This window comes from Haliotis rubra, unplaced genomic scaffold, assembly GCF_003918875.1.
Source record: "Haliotis rubra isolate DU_JTF1 unplaced genomic scaffold, ASM391887v1 Scf234, whole genome shotgun sequence".
NCBI lineage: Eukaryota > Metazoa > Mollusca > Gastropoda > Lepetellida > Haliotidae > Haliotis > Haliotis rubra.
In genome coordinates this window covers 27,198-54,147 of record NW_025766381.1, presented here as the reverse complement: position 1 = coordinate 54,147, position 26,950 = coordinate 27,198, and the positions used below count along the sequence as shown (strand labels likewise).

Below are 26,950 nucleotides of genomic sequence, written 5' to 3'. Positions count from 1 at the left end.
TCTTAAGCACATTTGGGATTCAGAAAATGGATAAGGACTCTTTTCACTCTTATTGCTATGGACCTTGATAAAAGGTGTTTCTTATTAAAGCTTTTCTTATTATCCTGATATTCACAAATATACCAACCTTACTGTGTTGTAACTTATACTTTAACAATTTCCTGTAGTAATACATGCTGCAAACATTTCAACCCTTTAGAACTTCACTTGAGGAATATTTATACATTTGAGTGAATTTGAAAGTAACGGAATGTCAATCACAATTTACATGAAACCAGTAAGGCTGGCAACACATTTGCGGTACTTTTTTAATAGCAAATAAAAATATTGATTAAATACTCCTCTTTAAGTGTTTTGTTACATTATCAATGCAAAAGAATACACAAGCTTTACTACACTCAGAGACAAATTCTTTTCGGTGTACAGTAATAAATAGCTTAAAGAGTCAGTGATTAATAAACGGTTAGGACCACAGTTACATTTCTGGAAACCCTGACCGCCACAATACGACAGCTGTCCGGAGAGACACCAAGTCTTCTCTGTCCATTGTCACATTATTCATAGAGAGCAGACGTAGAGGACAAACATCAAATTGAGAACGCGTGAACAAACCTTTGAGGATGCCAGATTTCATGCCTATTCTATAATTGTTATTAGCATGGTCGTGATGCACAACCACACCAAGAATGTTCCTAGGGTCACCTCTTCCTCTGTCCACGTTTGGAATCGCCACAGACACGGTGTCACCCTCGTTGCCTTTGGTGTAGAAGCTAATTCACTGATGTCACCTGGTGTGGATGTTGGTTCGGTGTCATTGGGTATGGTTGTAGGTGTGGACGTCTGCAGGTTACTAAAAGTCGGAGTAGGTCTTCTTCTGTTTCTAATCTTTCGATTTAGACATCCAAATAATGCCTCATGCTGACTGCACTTAATACCTGCATGGAGTGCCGAGTTCTTTTGGAATTTGGAATTGAACGAACTTGATTCCTACGGTCCAGTCGGTAGTGTTGTCTGAGAAAAAGGCAGCCAACTTGTCTTTGATGTCCCCATTGGCTATCTCTACCGACCCCTGACTCTGTGGATGGCGTGTCTCCATGGACAAGCTTGAGTGATGGCCAGACGCTCTTTAATTCTGTAGTGACACAAGAGGTGAATTCACTGCCATTATCCGACTGCTGTATGACAGGAGCTCCTAACATCAGCTGGCGGGCAACCTCGGGAGCTCTCTTGGATGTGATAGCCCGAAGAACACAAACTTGGTGAGGTGATCCTGGTAGACCATGCTCCACTTGCAGTTCTTGGCACGTAGACATTGCATATTAATCAGGTCGATTTGTTGAATTCTTTGCTGAGGATAGGTTTTACAACCCCACCTGTCGCGACTGACTTCTTGGATTTGCGCTGGCACTCAACGCTAAAATGACCTTATGTCTCCAGAGCGTAGGTATTAGCGTACCTTTGGACACTTCCTTCAGCATACGATCTCTGCCCCATGACCAGTGGTAATATGATGATGTCAAAGTCTCCTCCAGTGTGGCGAAGTAGATAGGTGGTTCTTCGGGATTTTAACCTCCTTTTTATCAGCTTCTCGACATCACCACACTGTGAAGCATCGTACTTGTGAAGCATGATAAATTCACATAAGTGTGTCTAGCATGATATTCCAAGTAAATGAAGAAAGCATTACCAAGAACAAAACTTCAGAGAGCAGAGACTGGAAAATGGAAACTTGATGAGATTAAAAAGAATTACTTACTTAGATAGTTGATAGTACAGATCGTGCTGCTTGGTGCCCTAACTACCGCTTGCGGACTTCAAATCATCCACGATTTTGTAGTATACGTCTCTGGGAATGAGTTTAGTTTTACGCTTCACTCAGCAATATTCCAGCTATATGGCGGCGGTCTGTAAATAATCGAGTCTGGACCAGACAATCCAGCGAGCAACAACATGGGAATCGATCTACGCAATTGGGATACGATAACATGTGTCAACTAAGTCGGCGAGCCTGACCACCCGATTCCGTTAGTCGCCTCTTACGACAAGCGCGGGTTACTGAAGATCAATTCTAGCCCGGATCTTCATTGGTCTGTAATAGGTGTAATGCAAGATGAGAGGCGATATCCAGCTCCCCTTTATATAGACAAAATGATAATGGAGTTCCCTGAAACAGCCTCCAGAACCCTCTAAATATAGCACACAGCTGCCCTCACTAAATCTACAGGTACATCAGGTGAAACACTGTTGCTTAACGTATAACACTGCTGCCCCTCACTAAATCTACAGGTACATCAGGTGAAACACTGTTGCTTAACGTATAACACGACAACAACGTACATACTGGTCATTTTCAGTCATACCATGAGTGAGAAATTCGTCTTACATTCACTGTACACGTTGGACAGAGTCAGCTTTGTTGAAGGCTGAACTTCATAAATGTTACACCCCGCTCTACTGTAATGGATACATTTCCTGTAATTGTCGTGCTCACATCTCAACAATGTATTTGAACCTAAACTTCTATTAACGTTCTGTATCGTCATTATCAGTTATAATGACGAAGACGTTATTCTTAAACTCACGCGGTCGTGGTTATTTTCCTTATCCTGACTCATGCTCTTTTTGCTTGTCTTCTTCTTCTTGCGAACATAGTGGAACACTTGTATCTCCCTAATTGAAGCTCCCTTCAATGTAAAATCACTAATTAGTACTCAGCACGAGTTACCTCCCTTCCACAAACGCGGGAACGAGGGCGCCACCTCCACCCATGTGCCTCACTCTCTCCTTCTTCGCCCAGTGAGCTGGACGTGAGAGCACCTGTGTCTCCCGACACACTATATCCTTTGATTATATTTAGTTAGTTACCTCGTATAGACATCTATAGAGGTTTAGCTAGTATCCTTCAACAATTATATATTGATATTTAGTCGTGTTTCTACTGTTTATTCACGGGACGCCGTGTTTGTTTCAGTGGATTACGTTGATAAAAATTCTGTTCTGTTGCAGATTACGTTTTTTATTCTGCTGCTGATCCGCATTTAATATGCCCTAGTTGTACTGCGCCATGTTCATTTTATTCACGTTGCAGTTGCGGTACTAATTTATCCATTTCTGCCTTTAATAAATAATTACTTTGCGTTTGAGACGCGCAGCAGATAGGTCGCGTATGCAGAGTCTAGCCATGACTGATACACCTGAACCCCTCGCCAGTCTACTGCTGTTGGTCGACCCCGCTCCCGTCTGGTGTTCCGCTAGAGTGGTGGAGAGGCGTGGGACGTAGTCCGCCGCCTCCAAGAAGCGTCCTGCTTCCCCAGACATCCCATCGTCGCAGCCGAAGACTAGAGTTTTCTACTGCATCTCAACGCGACCTCTGAGGGGAAATCAACGAAGTCTACTTGAACTTTCTCAGCCGAGATTGTTCCCGTCGCAGATTTGGGCCTGTATGATGATCAGCCGATCATCATACCTGATGTACATCAAAAGAATGACCGATGTCGGCAACAGTGATGTCAGCGCAGATCAACATGCAGCCTGATGTACCAACGATGATATTCTATGATCTTCCTGAGGGTCCCGTCGCTACCAACACTCAACGCAGACTTCGCACCCCCAGGGCAGCGTCGACCTCTGAGGGGAAATCAACGAAGTCTACTAGGACTTTCTCAACCGAGATTGTTCCAGCCGCTGAACTGGGCCTCTACGATGATCAGCTGATCATCATCCCTGACGTACGCCACAAGAAGCGACTGAGACATCTACAGTGACATCAGCAGAGATCGCCATGCAGCCTGATGTCTCTAAGACTGACGTCAGACGACTTCCTGAGGGTCCCGCCATAACTTGTATCGCAGAGAGGGCACCGACTAATTCGTCGCAGACCATCCCAGATGAACTGTTGCGGCAAATCATGATCATGATGGAGGGCCACCACAGACTGGGAAGCAGCCAGCCTGAAGGCCCGAGCCTCGCTGAAGGTTCCAACGCAGACGACACCCCAGAGGCACCCCCATCAGCGTAGCAGCCACGACGAAGCCACGCGCGCGAAGGAAGTCGCAGACCACCTCCACGAAGGACCCAGATGTACAGCCTTCGCGAAGGCCTTCGCGAAGGCGGATAGATCATCACCTTCCTCGGCTTCATCCCTGATGCGGACTCAGACCGTCAGACCTCGCGAAAGCCTTCGCGAAGGGTCAAATCGCCGTTCCCCAGGACCGGACGCAGAGGAAGCCATGAAAGGCCTTCGCGAAGGACACCTGACTGCACATGCGAGCTTCGCAAGGCTATCAACATTATCCTCTCACAGGTCTCCGAGAAGGTCAACCCATAGACGCAGTTCACCAACACGATCTCCGCGCCGTTAACCGCGCCGATCTCCTCGTACATCACCACACAGTCTGCACATTAAGCTCTACAGTCAGGTCTCCCGAAACGTCACCGACAGAGATAGAAATACACAGTCCACCATCAGAAGAGCATCAACCTCTCCTGGTAGTGATGTTGAGAGGAAACGAAACGATGGAGGCATCATTTTCTCTAGGTGACGCTGAGATACTTTGATATTGGATGGTAAACAACCTTAGGATCTCTCTTCACCCTCTCAAATAGTGGCAACCCTCGGCGCAGACATACCTGATAAGGAAGACAGAGGCAGAACGCCATCACTCCAATACCTCCCTAATCGGACTCGTTGATTGCGAAGTGCGGTGCCACAGTATGTGGACACAGCCTACCATAAAAGCCATAACAGTTTCAAACGCTTCAGACGGCGTATGCGCTTATTGGCATTAATAGATCTTAGAACGATCCGGTGAGGATTTATCACCAGATTTCGTGACACGACTTCACAGAAGATGATAGGATGATCTCACCCAAATCACCATGCGGAGCCAGCAAGAACCACACGCCCTGTATGAAGCTAGCAGCACCAGAAGTATACGCCGGCGATTCGAGTTTCTAGACACTTCGCTAAGGAAGTCCCAGGCAACCTCCGCGAAGGAGCTGCACGTAGCCTCACCAGTTACAAAGGGACGTGTCACGGAGGAGAAGCGCTTCACTGACCCCACATATTGCTGAGTGGTGGCGTAAAATTAATACACTCACTCACTCACTCCTGTTGAACACAGAGGTCGTTCGGCAAGACAAGCGCCTACATAGCACCGTAATTATACTATACTGATCGGGCTACCCTGATGGCGCAATACCTTCGCGAAGGTCGCGAAGGCTAAGTGGCTCCAAGTCTACCTCACACAGGAAATCTAAAGATTGGATGCTTCGAGAGCTTCGCGAAATCTCCGGCGATCACCGAGGAATTCTCCTCCAAGATCTCCATATATTAGCCACTCATCCAGTCGTTCAAAAGACATTATGGTTGTACCATCAGCGTATCGCATATACATGGCAATCTACATGACTGCAGAGGGCGAATTGCACAGGCTATTTACAACACCAGAACGTCGCTTTATATTAATTAACGACGTTGCATTCAGGAGAGCTTCAACTCCTTCACAGTAAACAAATCTTATTGCGAATGCTCGTATAGATTGCTGTAGAATATGCAATCCCGGACTACGATACGAATGTATGCTATTACATGCGACCATTGTGCGGATCTGGATGGATTAGATTCCATAATTTATAAGATACTGTAGGCAAATTTGAACAGCAGCCTTGTTACCCAGCGAAGTTTAACTCATAATCGCGTCAAGTTTCTGAGAAGAACAGTACCGGCACAGCAAGTTCGAAACTTAATTCTACAATTATGACGATACATTCGCGTAGTATACAGTCTACAAGCTGACAATATGCAAGTTTATTGGCGATACCTTATAGTCTAAGAAAGTCGGAATTATATTCAAGCTCAGAAGACTTTCACTTATTGTCGACAGCCAGGGAAAATAATCCTGCCAGCATTAATATTACAGGTGAGTGAGGTATTACGCGCCGGAGGAACTTCGCTGCGTTTGTCAGCACAACTTCACTCGTAAAAGTTTGTCTATATGTGGCTCGCTCCGGGTAACTTCAAGGTTGAAGCCATAACAGGGCGAAGACCGAAACCCGCATCTGAATCGCTTCAATAATCAACGACGGCAAGAGATTTTATTATGTCACAAGGTTTTTCCTGCTACGGTGTCATCACAAGTATCCTCCAGGGCTATTTATTCACAAGAATGCTTAAATGGTCAGCTTGTTCTAGATTTTTGGTACCTGACAACGACACCTACCGTCGGCACGAGGTAACTATCCGGTCGATCTTAGTCTCACAGGTCAACACTTACGTTACAAGTGACAACTATATATCAGTAGAACGAGCGAAAACCTCCTCACCTGTCCAGTTAATTATTCGTTTGAACCTTCATGATTGGGCTGCTTTCTTCAGGTTAGGGTACTCTATCAAGAATGGAAATTTAGAAGGCTACAATGATGGCAGTCAGAGCAATTTTACATAAACTTATCCAGTGTTAACGAGGACAGACCGCACCTGGTTGTGCACCATTTACATCGTCAAGGACTTCGTGTCCATACGAATAACCTAGACGACGGGATAAGTGAATCTTGTGGACTCTAACAAACACAGCAGTAAAAGCGCCTCAGACGTTTGAATTTCAGCTGAATTACACATAATCGTTGCTACTAACACAACTAGATGGTTAATATGTAAACCTACTTAAACTTTCTGGATTGGAGAATTCTTCTAAACGAAGTTTCACCCTCCAACTTGTGGATTTCTTTTTGAAGAGAAATTCCAATACCTCACAAGTAAGTGAATACGCGGTTTCGATGACATACTTGGACTTCTTCATAGTTGATAAACATGATTCTATCACGATGGCTGTGCAAGACTCGTAAAATTTATTCCTTTTCATATTGTACTGAACTAAACAGAAGGAATAATACAACAGATTATTTCTATCAACTTAATGGGGTTTAATGAAATTCACACGCATCATTCGCTTATAACTTTTAGAACTAAAATATTTAATGTAAATTACGCATACAAGACGGATGGACTCAAACTAAAACGTCTCCATGAGTGAGCTTTTTAATACCATGATATATTAGAGTTAACCAAATATGCATGATTGATAATGTTAAACCATTGTTTGATATAATTTCGAGGTTTATTTTCTGGAGATCCGACATGGTATACAACTTTTTCGAGAGATATCATCAGTTCCAGGACGCCTCAGTTAAATTTTGGCGACCATCTTGGATCCCACGGTCTCGCACAACAAAGGATAGTGTTCTCGAGAAGATGTTGGAACCACAGATTTTAAACTCGCTATCTTATGTATAACAGCACAAAATAAAGGTTATATATGATTTGCTTTCATCAAAACTTTTAGACATCATTGGAAAGTACTATGATTATTACATCATACAAGTTATAAAATGCTAACAACTCTCAGTGTCAACAAGAGTTGGCTATTATATATTTACTCCTAACTTAATTATATCTCAAGCACAGCAATTATACTCAGATTGTAAAATATATAGCTTCAACAAACTCTCTACAGAGTTTGGGACATTTCATTATAGGTAGCTCCACTTCAAGCTTATTCATATCTTAAGCTCGTAGTAGTGGTTATGTTTATATCATATAAGATATTATTAGCTAACAAACTCTAAAGAGTTTTTAAGCATAGATGCGCGGAACATTTTGGCTTATGACAAGTCTCATCATATCTAAAGTGAATGTTTTGGCTCACATTATAACATGTATTAGCTTTTAAATGGTCAAACTCTAATTTTTGTTTATTATTGGTCAAATTATATGTTTCGATGTAACTTAAGATCATTTTCTGTCCATTCGTTTAGTACCATAGTCAGACATCACATAGGTATTTCTTTAGCTATCAAACTTCTAAAAGTATTTTTGCTATTATATCTCTGGTGGGCTTGCTCACTACAATCGCTGGTGCTACTCAGCGGTTACTATATACTTTGTATTAGCTAAGCGGTGAAACCACCTCCGCCCGTATTGGCAGCTATTATATATATGTAGCTTAGTTTCTTGCAGTGGGCTGGGCGTGAAGCGCCACAATCTTAAGCTCATCACTATAAGCTTTGATTATATTTAGTTAGTTAACAAACTCTACGGAGTTTTTAAAGACATCTATATGTAGTTTGCTGTTTCCATCCTTCATAAACTCACTCAGGTTTATACTCTCATATAAGTATATTAGCTAACATGCTCTATGAAAGTTTTGCTATTATATATGGCACCCAAAGGTTCCCTCTCATAAACTCACATACTTAAAATTCAGTGGATACGTATGTATTTTAGCTGTTCTGTTTCTAAAGAAATTTTTTGCTATTATCACATCTTAGCAGCAAATTTCATCATATCTAGTTAAGCAGTATGTGTTACATTTATGAAATGTATTAATAACAAACTCCATTGGACATTTTGCTTAATATAATTATATCTTTAAGTTCAGCAACCATTAATTACATTTAAGCTCAGTACTATGTGTTTATGAACCTCATAAAAGTATATTAGTTAATAAACTCTAAGGAGTTTTTTTTTTGCTATATACATTTAGCTTAAAGTCTAATCTTATCTTAAGCTTAGTAATATGGTTACATTATTAATCTATAAGCTAATAAACTCTGCAGAGAGTTTTGGCTATTATATATGTAGCTTAAGTTAATTATATCTTAAGCACAGTACTATACTCATATTGTAAAAAATATATTAGCTAACAAACTCTACAGAGTTTTGCTATTATATATGTAGCTAAAGCTTTATTCATATCTAAAGCTTTCAGCATTATATCTATATCATGTAAGTATATTAATCTAACAAACTCTAAAAGAGTTTTGCTATTATATAATTAGCTTAAGTTTAATCTGGTATCTAAGCTTAGTACTTATGTTTATATCTTAAAGGATTTTAGCTAACAAACTCTGGTAGGAGTTTATACTAGCATATTAACAAGCTTAAGTCTATTAGTCTTAAGCATTGTATTAATGTTATATATGCTTTATCATAATGTAGTACATTGTAATAACCTTTATATGGCAGCTGATAAGTTAGCAGCAGGAATTCATCAGTTCAGTACCTTTGTAATTTTTGAGTTCCATAGGGTTATTACAATCATCACAGTTCAAATCACTAATTATTAAAATCCAAAGTATTATATATTTCCCACCTCCTTTTCCGTCAGATGCTACAAATAAAGAAGAGCATGAGTCAGGATAAGGAAAAATATGTAATTTTTAGAGTAAAATTGATATTTTTATACTTATCCTGACTCATGAGGTAAACCCCTCCCATCCTCCCCACATAACACTTTGGATTTCCCTGTCCTGTAAATTCAAATGTTGGGCTCAGTATATGAGGAGAGAGAGTAGAGGCACATGGGTGGAGGTGGCGCCCCTCGTTCCCCGGGCGGATGGAAGGGGAGGTTACTCGTGCTGAGTACTAATTAGTGATTTTACATTGAAGGAGCTTCAATTAGGGAGATACAAGTGTTCCACTATGTTCGCAAGAAGAAGAAGACAAGCAAAAAGAGCATGAGTCAGGATAAGTATAAAATATCAATTTGAATTCTAAAATTACATTTTTGTCAATATTTAAAGTGATGTCATCTCGCAAAATATATGGAAATAGTAACTTATGTCATTAGGCGTATATACTGCAGGTCAAATATCTGTGTTTTATGCGGATTTCCGTTTGTTGATAGATCAGTGCCGGAGACCAGGGAGGAAAAAACAAAAACTGTTTTGTAAAGTCCCGCCGAACCTAACAAGTAGTCGTTGTCGGATTGGTTAAATTCGTTCGGCCGTCTCGCGTTATTGGTCATGGCTCAAAAGGTTAGCTGACGCGACCTTCTACTAGGTTTTGTTAGACTCAGTATAGCACTTTGCATGAATATAGGCAATGTTATGGGGTATTTCTGATCAATTAGTCTTTTTATGTCTAAATGACTCGTTATGTATTTTGAATACAATATATAGTTGCTTTGTGATGACATAACTGATTTTCTCTTGTAATCCAGATGCAGTGTAATCATGTCTATATTTATACGGTCATTGATGAATTTAATTTTGACAAAAATTGTGTTCAAGTTGCCTTGTCTATTTAAAAGAATCAGTTATCTAAATGTTTTCGATGTATTTGGAAAGTTTTTGTTTTTGTTTTAAAAAGGTGCTTTGCAAGAGAATGGTTTCATTGGGTTTATATATATATATAAAGTTTATCTTAATTTCTTAAGCACATTTGGGAGTTCAGAAAATGGATAAGGACTCTTTTCACTCTTATTGCTATGGACCTTGATAAAGGTATTTCTTATTATTAAAGCTTTTCTTATTATCTTGATATTCACAAATATGCCAACCTTACTGTGTTGTAACTTATACTTTTACAATTTCCTGTAGTAATACATGCTGCAAACATTTCAACCGTTTAGAACTTCACTTGAGGAATATTTATACATTTGAAGTGAATTTGAAAGTAACGGAATGTCAATCACAATTTACATGAAACCAGTAAGGCTGGCAGCACATTTGCGATACTTTTAATAGCAAATAAAAATATTGATTAAATACTCCTCTTTAAGTGTTTTTGTTACATTATCAATGAATACACAAGCTTTACTACACTCAGAGACAAATTCTTTTCGGTGTACAGTAATAAATAGCTTAAAGGTCAGTGATTAATAAACGGTTAGGACCACAGTTACATTTCTGGAAACCCTGACCGCCACAGTACGACAGCTGTCTGGAGAGACACTAAGTCTTCTCTGTCATTGTCCATACATTATTCATAGAGAGCAGACGTAGAGGACAAACATCAAATTGAGAACGCGTGAACAAACCTTTGAGGATGCCAGATTTCATGCCTATTCTATAATTGTTATTAGCATGGTCGTGATGCACAACCACACCAAGAATGTTCCTAGGGTCACCTCTTCCTCTGTCCACATTTGGGATCGCCACAGACACGGTGTCACCCTCGTTGCCTTTGGTGTGGAAGCCAATTCACTGATGTCACCTGGTGTGGATGTTGGTTCGGTGTCATTGGGTATGGATGTAGGTGTGGACGTCTGCAGGCTACTACAAAGTCGGAGTAGCTCTTCTGTTTCTAATCTTTCGATTTAGACATCCAAATAATGCTTCATGCTGACTGCACTTAATACCTGCATGAAGTGCCGAGTTCTTTAGAATTTGGAATTGAACGAACTTGATTCCTACGGTCCAATCGGTAGTGTTTTTGGTTGAGAAAAAGGCAGCCAACTTGTCTTTGATGTCCCCATTGGCTATCTCTACCGACCCCTGACTCTGTGGATGGCGTGTCTCTCCATGGACAAGCTTGAGTGATGGCCAGACGCTCTTTAATTCTGTAATGACACAAGAGGTGAACTCACTGCCATTATCCGACTGCTGTATGACAGGAGCTCCTAACATCAGCTGGCGGGCAACCTCTGAGCTCTCTTTTGGATGTGATAGCCCGAAGAACACAAAACTTGGTGAGGTGATCCTGGTAGACCATGCTCCACTTGCAGTTCTTGGCACGTAGACATTGCATATTAATCAGGTCGACTTGTTGAATTCTTTGCTGAGGATAGGTTTTACAACCCCACCTGTCGCGACTGACTTCTTGGATTTGCGCTGGCACTCAACGCAAAATGACCTTATGTCTCCAGAGCGTAGGTATTAGCGCACCTTTTGACAGTTCCTTCAGCATACGATCTCTGCCTCCATGACCAGTGGAAATATGATGATGTCAAAAGTCTCCTCCAATGTGGTGAAGTAGATAGGTGGCTCTTCGGGATTTTAACCTCCTTTTATCAGCTTCTCGACATCACCACACTGTGAAGCATCGTACTTGTGAAGCATGATAAATTCACATAAGTACACAGTGTGCCTAGCATGATATTCCAAGTAAAATGAAGAAAGCATTACCAAGAGAACAAAACTTCAGAGGGCAGAGACTGGAAAATGGAAACTTGATGAGATTAAAAAGAATTACTTACTTAGATAGTTGATAGTACAGATCGTGCTGCTTGGTGCCGGAACTACCGCTTGCGGACTTCAAATCATCCACGATTTTGTAGTATACGTCCTCTGGTAATGAGTGAGTTTAGTTTTACGCTTCACTCAGCAATATTCCAGCTATATGGCGGCGGTCTGTAAATAATCGAGTCTGGACCAGACAATCCAGCAAGCAACAACATGGGAATCGATCTTCGCAATTATGATACGATAACATGTGTCAACCAAGTCGGCGAGCCTGACGATGCGCTTCACGACAAAGCGTTGGTTACTGAAGATCAATTCTAGCCCGGATCTTCATTGGTCTGTAATAGGTGTAATGCAAGATGAGAGGCAGTATCCAGCTCCCACTTATCATAGACAAAATGATAATGGAGTTCCCTGAAACAGCCTCCAGAACCTTCTAAATATAGCACACAGCTGCCCCTCACTATTAAATCTACAGGTACATCAGGTGAAACACTGTTGCTTAACGTATAACACTGCTGCCCCTCACTAAATCTACAGGTACATCAGGTGAAACACTGTTGCTTAACGTATAACACAGCTGCCCCTCACTAAATCTACAGGTACATCAGGTGAAACACTGTTGCTTAACGTATAACACAGCTGCCCCTCACTAAATCTACAGGTACATCAGGTGAAACACTGTTGCTTAACGTATAACACAGCTGCCCCTCACTAAATCTACAGGTACATCAGGTGAAACACTGTTGCTTAACGTATAACACTGCTGCCCCTCACTAAATCTACAGGTACATCAGGTGAAACACTGTTGCTTAACGTATAACACTGCTGCCCCTCACTAAATCTACAGGTACATCAGGTGAAACACTGTTGCTTAACGTATAACACAGCTGCCCCTCACTAAATCTACAGGTACATCAGGTGAAACACTGTTGCTTAACGTATAACACTGCTGCCCCTCACTAAATCTACAGGTACATCAGGTGAAACACTGTTGCTTAACGTATAACACGACAACAACGTACATACTGGTCATTTCAGTCATACCATGAGTATCTACAAGTTCTGTAATAAGCCCTTTCTAAACTAATGAAAGGTTTACCTCTTACCTTTTCAAGCACAAAAACTTATAAACCTTAGCAACAATCAACTGCAAATCGTTGGCCATAGTGGACGCTGTGATAAGATGAGCATGCATGACGGGAAACTTAGTTATCAAGACTTAATATTTATATTAATATTTCTTGAGTAAAGTAACACAAATGTCACAGGTTCAATTGTTCACACAATGTACAGCACAGCACCACTGGCACATTTTACAATTTTTGTCCCTAACAGCTTGCCATACAGATGAGCTGGCTGCCAGCGGTACATCCTGGGCTCTGGCACATGCTGCTCCTGCAGTCTGTGCACTCAGGTGATATAAAAGCTGCATGTGCCATGTGCCCGGCACACACCATGCTGGCAGTGGCAGCCCCTTCATGTAATTTCCTAATTACAGGTACGCAAGTTTGTTTGAATTGTTCATATTATAACAATTTCTCATAATTAAGTCAGGTGTAACCCTGTATTTAAATAATTACATTTAATGGTTTAGTAACCAGGTGGAACCCTGTAGTTAAATACATTTAATGGTTTAGTAACCATTAACTTTCAGATATATAATATTTTATGTAAAATGTCACAATAGTTTTACTTGTTGTATTGATATATGGACACACCATGCTGGCAGTGGCAGCCCTTCATGTAATTTCCTAATTACAGGTACATTTATGGCAGCACGGTTTGACCAACCCTAAATGACAGAATAAAGCGATTGAACACCAGCCCAGAGGTCGTGTTATGAAACCCTGCGACACAAACATTCAACATTTATTTGTTAAGAAAAACGTTAATTCATATTTTACACCACCTATATTATTAGCATAAATGTAAAGACTATTTCTGTGGTTGAACTCTGAAAAATCCTAAGTAGTTGTTTTGTTACCAAATTCTCTCCTGTAAACTGCCCTTTAAATGCAGGGGAAGGTTAAATCGATTGAAATAAAAATTAGGGTACACTATAGGTGAGTTGATATATTGACAACATAGTGCATTTATCACCTTTATAAAGCTATTAAAGGCTAATAAAGCATTTTTCTAGCATTTCCAACAGTACTTTAGTTATCCCTGCTATATCATGACTCTCACGATTGATGTGTTCTATATATGTTAATTTATTACAAGGCAACGACAGCATTTTAAGGTATCACGAAAGTAACCACGCTTTCATCCCTAAATAGTGACTTAACTGTTTAAATTTTTCTGAGGTTTTGAGGGTGCATTTTACCTTTCGGCAATTGTGATCAACCTTACACTGTACAGTTGCTAAGAGGTACCAACCGACTGGCAACACAAAGGACCGAACAAGTTCTGGATGTCATGGAGTATGGTCAGCCAGTCCACAAGATAACTATATTCGCCTGAGATTCACCTGCATCCATGGCAGCTTTCGCTGAAAACCCTGGCTTTCGTCCTGTTAAGTTCAAGAATTGAGCATATCAACAGACCACGCCCTCCAAGCTATACGTCCAATGTCATAGAGCTGCATGGCATGATCAAAACAACATATGAGTTTCTAGGTTGGTTTGCCCTCTTCACAGACAAGTTCAAGGTTTCTCAACAAGGATTGGCGTCGGCGTGTTTATCGACTTTGGTTGCAACGCAAAGCAAATCTCTTAGCATACATTTACATATTAAACTGATAGTAATTTTTCAGTTACTTTCAATATATGCAATACATTCAGATAACAAACAAATATTTCTATAACTTTCTATCATTTTTTCTCTTCAACTATATCTCTGGCTATTATTATCCAGTGCCGTTGTACAGAACACTATTAGCGCTAAGTCTATCGTAAGTCTATGTTGAAGGTATGGGACTTTATGATCTCCTTTGCGCAAAGCTGTTTTGCTTTATTACAACGGCAGCACGCATGTTTTGTTGCGAATGTTACTTCTACACCTCCCATAAAAATCCACGAAAAGAGTGAAAATGTCCAACGCTTCCACAACAAAATGCCAGCCAAATGCCAGCCAATATGCAATGGAATCGCGTCATGTATATCCAAAGTCTGCGTGCTGTGTAATGAAACATAAAAACGTATCGAGTATTTGTGCACGTAACGAATGGTACACTTGTTTGTGGGTCAGTTTGTTGCTAAGGAAACAGCCAAAACCTATTCAGTCACGCGCACGTGTGTTAGTGGCTTGGAGGTGGTGTGCACGCGAACGATGTGTGAGCGTGCGAGGTCTTTATATCCCGCTATAGTAACAGGTCTTTTGTATGAAGTGATTAGGCTAGCTAGCTTCACCGACCCGTCTTGGCAGACAAAAAAATAAATCAGTTGGCCAGTATTAGAAAATAACACAATTCACCTCAGTACGTGCCGCACAGGATAGAACGCACGGGTGTGAATATCTGCTTTGATGCAAGCAGTTATCTCCCTGTAACCTGCCGCCGATAAGTCGGGGCGTAAATCCACCACTTTCAGGACACCTGTTCTTCCTCTGCTCGTCCGGTTGTGTAGGAAAGGACTATCTATTACGCAGGCTGTATGTCACAGCAGGTAAGAGTATGAAGGAACTGGGCAACTAAATATGACATCAAGAATACCACATGTCAGAGTAAATAATAAAGTTCAGACTGCAATAACATAAGGAACCTGTTAAAATATATGTCAATTTCAACCCAACACTTGGTAAATGAATACGATGTAACTCGCAGGACTTGGGGATGGGTGTCACGGTGTTATCGCAGTGAATAGTTACACATTTATCAATGCATGTCCCCATATCGAGGTCAATTTGTTTAACAAACTTGAACAAAGGAAAGACTTCTGTTTGCAATCACAATCAACGAGCTAAACAGAAAGCGAAAGTAGGCATTTTATGTGCGCGTTATGTGACTCATTTTAGAAAGAGAGGTGGGGGCATGAGGAAGAACTGCATGTGGGCTATCATTCCCAACTGCCATTCTTCGTTTTATATATCATTCTTTAATTGCCACCCCCACCCTAACTACCACCACACCACACCTTATCCCCAACTGCCATTCTTCATTTTGTATATCATTCTTTAATTGCCACCATCACCCCAAACCCCACCCCGCCACCACCACCCCACCCCAGCACACCCCTTCCACTCCTAAATAAATAAATAGAAGTAAATAAATAAATGTGATGGCATTTTGTGATGACTGCCTCTCCCTTTAAACATCTAAAGGTGATGTTAAGGAAATAGAAAACGTGGAGATAGTAAAGAAAGAAAGTCATAACCCAGTTTAGAAAAAATGCATAAGTACTCAGTTAAACGCAGTATGTGATGATATCTTTTAACTGTTCTTAAAACTGTGAAATTGTGAAATCACAACATTGAACTAGAACAAATAAAGAGTAGAAGAAATGAGATATACATTTATATATTAAATTTGACAACACAGTCAGTGGTAGGGTTAATGGTAATGATGGCTGTCCGACGTAGTGATGATCCTTGTGAGAGAAGAGTGAGGTGAGTTAAAATTTATCGAGTCACATCGGCAATATTTCAGCCATATCGTGACGAGAACAATTAATTGGTACATAATAGTAAGTAATAATAAAATTATAAAAGCCTGCCTACGAAGGACAGTAAAATAACTAGATTATCACAAAGAATAATTTAAAACTAGTAATTATATCTAAAACAGTTTAACTATAGTTGACAATACAATATAAAACCGGGCTATAGATTGGTAACAACTGAGGTGAATCACCATACTAGGGACCATGGGGACTTACAGTGCTTTTGCTTCCTGCATGGACCCTAGCTGGATTTACACCATCCCTCAGCTATTAGCAATTTTAGATATTCAAACCACAAATTAAAGAACATATATTCTACGATTAAAATAACAGTAGATTTAAATTTACATTGAATGCTTTGGGACTTACAGTACCCTCTCAAGGAGGACAATAATTTTACCCTACTTCAACCCCTTTGAGGGCACAGCCACTAACAATCTCAGTTATTAATCCTAAACTACCAACGATAAAATATTTAACTATTTACAGATCAGTAAAGCAAATCTAATTCTTTTAAAAATTCAACTATTAAATGAGGAACTAACATGATAAAAAGATCCTTCAAAGTTTTGACATTGAAATACTTATCCCTTGTGATGAGAGTACTCGACACAGTCAAGCAGGACATGCTTGACCGTGATTCGTTCATCACAAAGGGATACAAGACGGAGGATCCTCACCTTTCAATAGGTACTCTCATGCGTTATATCTGGTGTGTGTAATACGACATCGTCGTATGATGACCTCTTCAAATCCTGGACTGACAACCCAAGTAAGTGTAACCGATATAGGGGTTTTATTGCATGTAATTTATTGATACCTACTTGGGTGTCCCACTTCTTTTGCATCAGATCACGGATGTAAGATCTAATGCAAGCTTTGTAATCAGAGTATGGGGCAGAAGTGGTGTCACAGATTTTGTTGAGTGCTACCTTAGCAGCAAGATCAGCCATTAATGTTCCCAGAAATGCCAACGTGGCTGGGTAACCAACAAAGACGATGTCGCATTGGCCAGTAGCAAGCTCATTATACAATTCAATAATTTCTAATAAAAGTGGATGTTTACAAGAAAAGATTTTTAATAGCCTGAAGACACGACAGAGAATCTGAAAAGATGACATATTGTTTATATTTACGGTGTTTATTAATATATTTAAGAGCTGTTAGTATTGCGTTTCTAACTTCTGCTGTGAAATTTGAACTGTCATTGGGTAGTCTGGAAGATATTGTTTTGGACCCAATGACAGTGGCACTACGCTTTAACCGCGCCACCATCCTTGGATCCATCTGTATATAAGGATTTATAGGTATTATATTTATTTCGTAATTGACTAAATTCTTGTTTATACTGTGGAAATCATTAGTTTCTATTTTTAAATGTTGGTTAATGTTAAGTCAACGTCACAGCCTCACCAATTGCCAAGGAGGAGAAGAAGAAGACGAGAAGGAGATATATTACCCAGCTCAATGCCGGCAGCAGAAAGGAATGGTTTAATTCTGTGCCCAAGAGGCCTGGAACAAGCAGAGAGAGAGCTTTTTGTTATACAAAATCCTCATAAAGAGGAGTGAAGATGCTGATGAAACGCAGGATTAGACTCGTTAAGAATATAGCTTCATGTATACTATGGCTGTAATGATAATTTTATACGGCGTTGGGTAAGAGAGAGGAATCATCTGCCTCGGTATTAGAGACTGTCGACAGGAGATGTTCTGAAGGACCCAAGACGAAGTCTCGAACCCTTTGGTGGTGGACTGGATCTAAGAGTTTAGGTTGCTTTTTGCAGGGCTCCACCATATACGATTGGAGCCATAAAATCAAGCTTTGAGCGGACAAGTGATCTGTAAAAGGTGTAGGAGCGTGGCTTGATCCCTCCCGCCAGACTGGAGCACGACTTTCAATAAAATCAAATGCAGCCTTCAGGCATTTAGTTTTGAGAGATTTGATGTGCGGAAGAAAAGTTAAATGGGAGTCGAAAATGAGACTCTAAGAACTTGGCCTCTTTACAACCTTGATGGGAGTGCCATTTTAAAACAGTTCTGGGTCTTTATGTGGCTTTATATTTACGGCAGAAGTGTATGCAATTGGTTTTGATTTAGAAAATTTAAAGCCGTTTTCAAGACACCATTTATGTATTTTATTTAAACACAACTGTAATTACGTTCAATAGTATGCATATTCTTACCACGACAAGAAATGTTAAAAGTCATCCAAAAAGTGATCCATCAATTGAATCGTTTTAAAACCTTGGATAAGCTGTTAATCTCTTAATGCTAAATAAGAGTGACAGACAAAATACTGCCTTGAGGGACACCCTGATCCACTGATTGTAATAGTCAGAGATTGAGGTTGAAGACCCATCGGACTTTGAAATTGCCTGTCTTTAAAAAACTGTGATATAAAAGAAGCCAGGCAACCTCTCAAACCAAAATCATGTAAATCCTTTTAAATGCCATGCTTCCAGGTGGTATCGTATGCTTTCTCGAGATCAAAGAATATCGATACGGCATGTTGTTTATTTTACGATTGCATTTTTTAACAAAGGCTTCTAATCGTACCAAATGATCAATGGTACTACGATTTTTTTCCTGAAACCACATTGAATATTGGTTATTAGGTTGTTGGTTCTAAGATACCAAGTTAATCTATTATTCACCATACGTTCCATGGTTTTACAGACACAGCTAGTTAGCGATATCGGTCTGTAATTAGACGGATCTGTATGATCCTTGCCAGGATTTTGGTACTGGGACTACAATGGCATCACGCCAGGAAGTTGGGAAATTCCTGTAGTCCATATCATATCAAATATATTTAGCAGTGTTTCCAAACTTTGACGATTCCGGGGCAAATGCTTTAGGAGCTGATAGTGGATATCATCAGCCCCTGTAGCTGTATCATGAGCTTGCTCAAAGAGCAGTATGTAGCTCATGGAGTGAAAATAATTCATTATAATCTTCACCATTGTCTGAGTTAAAATTTATTCTTTTCTTCTCCTGTTGTTTCTGTAGTGTTTTGAAATTCAGGGACATAATTTGATGATGATGAAGAATGTTTGGTAAGAGTTTCGCTAATTTTATTTTGCTATGTCAGTTTTATTAGTTAAAGAGATTATCACCATCCTTCACAGATGGTGTGTACAGTGAAATTAGAACCTTTGCCGCTTAATTCTTTTGGACCATGTTCCACACCTTGGACATAGGTGTACACGTGAGTTTATTTTGGAAACATAATTCCTCCAAGAGACTGACGCTTATTTTGTTTAAAGGCACGTCGAGCCTTGGCATTTGATATTTTAACTTTTTCCAAAATTATGGACTGTAGGAAAATATTTTTCCTTTCTTCCCAACTTTCTGGCCTGTTTACATTCATTATTAAACCATGGTTTACGTATGTGTGGAGTTGCAGAGGACTGTGGAATTGTTTTGTCAGCAATGTCATTTAAAATATCGAAAAAGACTGTAAAAGGATCTTCACTGTTCCTAAAAAGATCATGCGTAATGTGTTCAACAACACACAGAAGTCTTATACAATGCCCAATCAGCCCTGGCAAAGTTCCTTCTGAATACAGGTGGATCATCACCAGGCTTGATGTTTTTGAGAATGGTTTGGGAAGTGATCACTCCCACATAGGTCATCATGTACCATCCATTCAAATTCATCATATAAGGTTGAATCAGTAAGTGATAAACCAGGGAAGAATATGTTCCCGTAGCTGGATGTAAATAAGTGGCTGAATCATCATTGAAAATACAGGGGTTATTATCTGATATAAATTCCTCCAAGGATTTTACCTTTTATTGTTGGTATGGACACTTCCCCCAAAACTGGATTGTGTCCATTCAGATCCGCCGCCGATGATATTACATGGCTTTGGAAGCTGATGCCACAGATTCTGAAGATCCGACAGACGGACATCAGAAGATGGAGGACTATATAAACTGCACAGAGTCAAAGCAATTTGCAGGGTCAAAGTCGAACAGCTACAGTCCTACGAGAAGATTGAGTATGAAGGGCACAGGGCTATGTATTATACCCCTGTCATTTTAGTCGATAAGTACTTTCCAGTTGCTTTATCTCCCGGGGAGAAAACGAATGATAATCGTTGTATTGTCTCAAAGTAAAGTTATCTATGGGGTTTTAAATATGTCTCTTGAGACAGAGTGCTGACCGGCTGAATATCACTTGTATCAGCAGTTGTATCTCATTGAAGTTATTTCGCTGAGTCCCTGCAATTCCATTGCATTAGAGTAGATAATTGAGTCATGGCGGCTCAATTGGTGATCTCTCACGTGAATGCGAGGAGTATAAAAGCTCTCCGCCTGTCCTGTGAGGACGGAGTAACACCTCCATATCTAAAGGTCCAAATGAAGAATTTTCAAGAAGGTACCTCTGGAGGTGAAGGAACAACAGGTAGTTTATCCCTGGTAATCCCTTTTCCTTTCTTCTTTTTAAGTTTATGCACGGCTGGCTGCAAAACAGATGTTTGCGATGAAGTTTCAGATTGAGTTTCATCAGTCTGAGGCACCAGACGTAAGATTGAGTGACTGTGACAGTAGGTTCAATAGTTGAAGCTGACGAAGAGGTTTCTCTGACTTGACCCAAGTCAAGTCAGTCTGGCACGCAGTAGAAGACACTGCCACAGAGCGAGTAACTGCCGCAGCGTAGGTACCGTTTGATGGAGTAGAGGTTTGAGTTAGCATTTTTGCATCCAGGTATGAAACGTTTTTTCACATTTAAGTTTCATAATCTGCGATTCACGCTGGAACACAGGGCAAGCTTTCGATGACGCAGGATGAGCACCATTACAGTTAGCACATTTGTACTCTCTGTCGCAATCAAGAATCGTCATGACGATCGCCACAACGATGACAGACTACAGAGTTTCGGCAAGATTGTGAGCCGTGTCCGAAATGCTGATATTTGTAACATCGGAGTGGATTGGGGGACATACACATCCACCCCCTGGATGTTGAAATAGCCTGCTTTGATAGATGTTGGAAGTGAGGAGCGAGAAAAAGGTCAACAGATAGGTGGTAGTTTTAATAACGTTACCCTCTTTTTGCTTAACAGTAAAACCGTTTTACCGCTGAAACTCCCTGATTCTGCAGCTCTGCGGCAATATCTTCCCTCGGACATATCAGAGAGACACCGTGCCCTGTCACGCACAATGCCACGACAAGAGTTTAATGTTCTGTTTGCAGACGGTAACTTCTATGTTTGCAAAGGTCTTGATTGACAGCAGATTGAGGGACTGTTGTTTCCGTAAACATTCAACTAAAAGTGATCCACTACGGAGACGAGTAACATTCTTGACCTCCCCACAAATTCCAGAAATAGCCTTTGAAATGGCGAAAGGATTTAGTTTGATAGGAAGAAAATCCGCAGCTTCTATTACCAAAACCGATTCCAAGAATCAACAGTTGTATTTATTTGGTCACTTGATTGATCTATGTCGTCAATACGACGTTTCTTTTCATGGCGAGATGAACCAGCTTGTTGTTGTGACATGATGAAAGGAATGTGATTCAGCACCCCTGCTCCCCACCCACCACGGAGTGTCAACATGGACAGTGTCTAATAGCACCGGATATCCAGCATGCAAACACCAGGGATACAGGGGTGATATACTCCAGTAAATACAACATAAATAGCTATATCTGTCTACCAAATATAATGTCAGGCTGGTTCGGCTCTAACAAAACTTGGAGACATACAGAATTTAGAGGTCGACATCACCAGATTGGCCCATGAGCCACCCGCCTTCTGGCACAGGACTCTAGGCAATACATTTAACAATAATTTGTATACTATACAATCAAAATTACCAATACCCAACAATTCAAATGTGCAAAATACTTTCTATGCACAGGGCATGGCGTGACCAGCCGATTGATAGAACCGGGTTGTGAAGATGGTGGTAGGGTTGATGGTAATGATGTCAGCGATGATTGTATAGAACTGCAGGGGTGATGATTATGAAGTGATGTTGGTTATTGCTGTGACAGTGGCTGAAGTAAGGATTAATTACAATTGTGATAGTGGTAGTCATCGATGTGGTGATGGAGTGACTATCGAGTACTTATAACTTCAGTTAATGATGAACCAGCTGCACAAATGTTGAGATCACTGTTGCAATTCCATGTGTTTTGTTACCATATGATTGCCAAAAAAAATATGTCTATCCCGAAATGATTCAATTCAGAATAAAACCAAAATAGCATTATGAGGAAGTGATGCAACCATTTGAATAGAAAACTTTGTGATGTAAGCTTACATATACTTAGTATGTTTTCTTTTCTTACAGAATGTCTGAACCTCAAGAAAAGGTAGACGTTGGAAGCTTGAAAGACAAATTCTTGGAATGCCCCGTGTGTGTGGAACATTTCAACCAGACTGACCGACGTCCTCGTCTCCTCCACTCCTGCCTCCATGCCTTCTGCACACAGTGTCTTCAGCAGCTTCTTGTTAAGGAGAGGAAAGGTCAGATCACATGTCCACTATGTCGTCAAGTCCAAAGAGTCCATGGAAACGCTGACACACTCGAGGTTGATGGCCTGAGGGACAAGCTAGTAGAGTTCCTGCAGATCAAGCAGGATAAGAAGGCCCATTGCAGTGAGTGTCCTGAGGAGGAATGAGGCTGTTTCACGATGTCAAGAATGTCACAGCTATCTGTGTAAGGAATGTGACTTTGTACACAGACGTCATCGGCTTAGCAGAGACCATGTCATCATGTCTCTTTGGGACCTTATTGACCAGCCAATAACGTCATTTGCAAAAGTCATTTTGTCCTAACCACCCGGAACACAACCTTGAATTCTACTGTGCAACAGAAGAGAAACTATGCTGTGTCTCCTGTACAGTTCTAGGCCACAAAAATCATGATTTGCAGCAGCTGGAAGAGGCATCAGCTGCAAAGAAGACAGAACTGGAAACCAAACTCGCTCAAGTCCATGGCCATGCAGATCGTTTAAGAAATAATAAGAAAAAAAATAAAACGCCAAGAAAAAGCATATTGAAGACATGAGGGCAAAATCTTTATCAGATATTAACACCATGTTTGATCACTTCAAGACCGTTTTGGACAAGAGAAAACTGCAGCTGGAAGACTGATGTAAAACAAAGAAGTGCCAGTTTGTTATCCATTCTCCAAAAGAACATGGAATCTACTGACCAGACTTTAGCAGGTTATAGACTCCACTGACACATATTTTGCACAGGCCAAGAGAAGGCTGACGTTGTTGAGATGCTGCAGATGTATCCTGCTATAAACAGGAGCCTGGAATCACTGATTGATACACCTACCAGTTTGCAGCTTGGTATTGAACAAACTATGCTAGACATCAGATTCGTGCCACAAGAAGCTTCTCACATAGAAACACTGGTGGCCAATGTTGGCGTTTATCAAGACCCATGGAAGGCAAGTATTTCCTTTACATGCTTATGCCTTATGAAAACATATTATGTGTTAGGTTCTGGAGTCATGAACACCTTACCTATAATTGATTGTTCTGAATTTCTAAGAATCATCAGCAGCATATAAATGGTTGTAAAAGTTCATCGAAATTTTGTAAAGTAGCTGCCTGGAGCTGAAATCATGCATCGATATAATCACCAAAACTGGGACACTAATAACCAGACGTTTAGTGTGGAAAGCAATAGACATCATTTGTTATATGAACAAAACCAAAATCTGTGTTAATGGTGTTATGGAACATATCAATTGAATAGCAAGGCTATGCCTGACTTCAGCGCTTTTAGTTCTAATATTCCGACAATATTATACTATGCTTCATTTTGAAAATGAATTTGATACTTTCGATAGATTAACCTCGTGAAGTCAATGACAATTGGTTTCATATGAACTGATCAGGATATTGCCCTCAAAGTTATCTGCCCGCAATATGTGACACAATACTGAAGCTGCCAGTTAACGCCAGGTCACAAGACGTCCATTCTGCTGATTAACACTCGATAGTTTCCGGACCACGGTGTTTTTTTTAAAATGATTTTGCTATAAATGTTGATTGAGACAACTTTCTTCTTCCACATAATTTGTAACAGTTTATACATGATTTTTATCCCCTGCCACGTATTTAGGGCTCCGTCTGTTCGTCCATTCAAACTGGAATATCTTAAGAACAGTTAACTAGATTCTGTTCATATTTGGTACCTAGGTTCATCACAGTATGATGTTTGACATCAAGCTTCATCTAGGGAAGGCACAATGCCCTGTCGATTTTGGTGACCATCACATAATTTTCAGTCCCCATGGTCCCTAGTATGGTGATCGACCTTCAGTTGTTGGCGATCTATAGCCTGTTTTTATCTTGTATTGTCCCAATAGTGCTATTAGTTTTAACCTTCCACACTAGTTTTAAATCTAATTGTGATATTCTAGTTGTTTTACTGTCCTTCGATGACAGGTTTTATAATATATACATATTCCATTACAATGTAACATGTTCTCGTCACGATATGGTGAAATATTGCCGATGTGACGTTAAATTATAACTCACTCACTCACTCACTCACTCACATAATTTTCAAAGGTCTCTTCGACACTTTGAAGATTTCAGCATGTTAACCTGTATGTTAAGCTTGTCAGCAAGATATCTTAAGAACGGTTTTACCAGATTTTCTTCAAAGACTTTCAGGACGTCTCTTGGATGTTTTTGATAAGCAATTACTTTATTACTATTTTTGCATATTTCATGGAAAGACATCATGTCAAGGGCAAAGTGAGTCTTGGTGGACATGGCGGTTGTAAAACACATTTCCACTTTTGCTCATTGGTCAGTAATTTTTGTATGCATCATTGTGAAATATTATATGCAAGCATGTGATATGCAGTACAACCTAATATGTATGTTTTTTGGCATGTTATGATTTTTTATCAAAGTTTAAACTTAGACCATCACATACATCCAGTATTTTAGTTTTTCTGCATTTTGGTTTTCATCAGCTCTTGAACTACAATGCCTATGGAGCTACAATTAGTATAATTGATCACAGAGTTCAATCTGACTTTAAACATGGCCATCATTATTTCGTCATAATTCAGGTTATCTGCAGAACCTTGCATTTCTCCTGGTAACGAAATATGTGAAAAATGGTACAGGTAACACAGGAACATGGATATGAAATGAACAGTGTTCAAAGACAGGTCATTCTTCGAGTCAGGGTTAATGAATTACACTTTCTTCCGTTCTATCCAAAGCCATGTCCACGAAAACAATTGAAAACTCATTTCATCAGCCATTCTTAGAAAACATTAACGTCAGCTGGCCCCTTCATTATGTATACTTTCTGACCATAAGGTGGAAAAACATAAATATACCTGGACTCTTTGTGAATTCTGTTGTCAGACACTGGAGACAATACAAAGATACAAAGAAATTGAGTGAGTGAGTGAGTGAGTTAAAATTTAAAGTCACTTTGGCAATATTTCAGCCATATCGTGACTAAATCAAGTTATAGATTAATAATAATTAAAGGTAAATTATAAAAATTCGTCAACGAAGGACAATAAAACAACTAGATTATCCCAGATAGAAATTTAAAACTAGTAATTAAATTTAAAACAGTTTAACTATACAAGACAATACAATATAAAACAGGCTATAGATTGCCAACAACTAAAAGGTAGATCACCATAACCATACTAGGGACCATGGGGACATATTCTACGATTAAAAAAGTGGAGAGTTTACATTTACTTTGAATGTTTTGGGACTTAGGTACCCTCTCTCAGGAGGACAATCATTTTACAGCCATTATACAAAGAAATTGAAGATGATATAGCTTGAAACCAACTCGGACTGGATATGTGTAAGCAGGGAAAGTATAATTACAAGAAGTGATTTTTTCCAGCCAATCAAAACATGTATTACATTGCAACAATCATTCCATTCTGAACTTGAACTTATTGTTACTAATTATAACTGATGGATTTCCAGGTTACAATTAATGATTAATGTATTCTAATGGCTTTGTCATGTATACTGACAATTTTGACAAAGATGAAACAATGTTTTAGATTTTTTGGAAAGTTGTCGCACACGGTGGGCACTTTGATAATGTTCTGTTTTCACTTTTTATCTTTGTGTGTGTAAATGGAAACGGAAACTGCTTATACACTGCAATTATATTTTGTGTCCAAATATATGTAGTTAATTTTCTAATAAGTCTGAGGATACTACCTATGATACATCATCCTGAATTTATACTGTCTAACTCTTTGGACATTTTCAGCACATGTTCTTCTTCACTGTAACATGTCCATTATAGGTTCTGAGTGTTTTGCTACCCAACGTTATTCCACATTCCAACAACACACAAGGACAAAGACAAAAAAAATTTGTTTGACATGTCATAACTAGGTATG

General features: G+C 39.9%; 1 protein-coding gene and 1 long non-coding RNA gene across 3 annotated transcripts in view; one reads left to right on the top strand and one right to left on the bottom strand.

Moving 5' to 3' along the window:
* Window positions 1-26,950, top strand: part of LOC124278258 (protein mono-ADP-ribosyltransferase PARP9-like) — a 98,558-nt gene that overhangs the window by 54,246 nt on the left and 17,362 nt on the right. The window contains exons 1-2 of one of the 2 annotated variants that reach the window (XM_046713977.1): window positions 15,476-15,572; window positions 22,871-23,983. In XM_046713977.1, coding sequence (XP_046569933.1) covers window positions 23,810-23,983 — 174 coding nt within the window. In that variant the 5' untranslated portion in view covers window positions 15,476-15,572; window positions 22,871-23,809. Of the gene's footprint in view, window positions 1-15,475; window positions 15,573-22,870; window positions 23,984-26,950 lie in introns of those variants that run through there. The other variant, XM_046713976.1, reaches the window with a different exon arrangement.
* LOC124278259 lies at window positions 10,321-25,485 on the bottom strand. Its single transcript, XR_006899044.1, has 3 exons — window positions 25,473-25,485; window positions 12,065-12,069; window positions 10,321-10,419 (listed from the first exon to the last, which is right to left on the bottom strand). It is a non-coding gene; the product is annotated as an uncharacterized LOC124278259 (long non-coding RNA).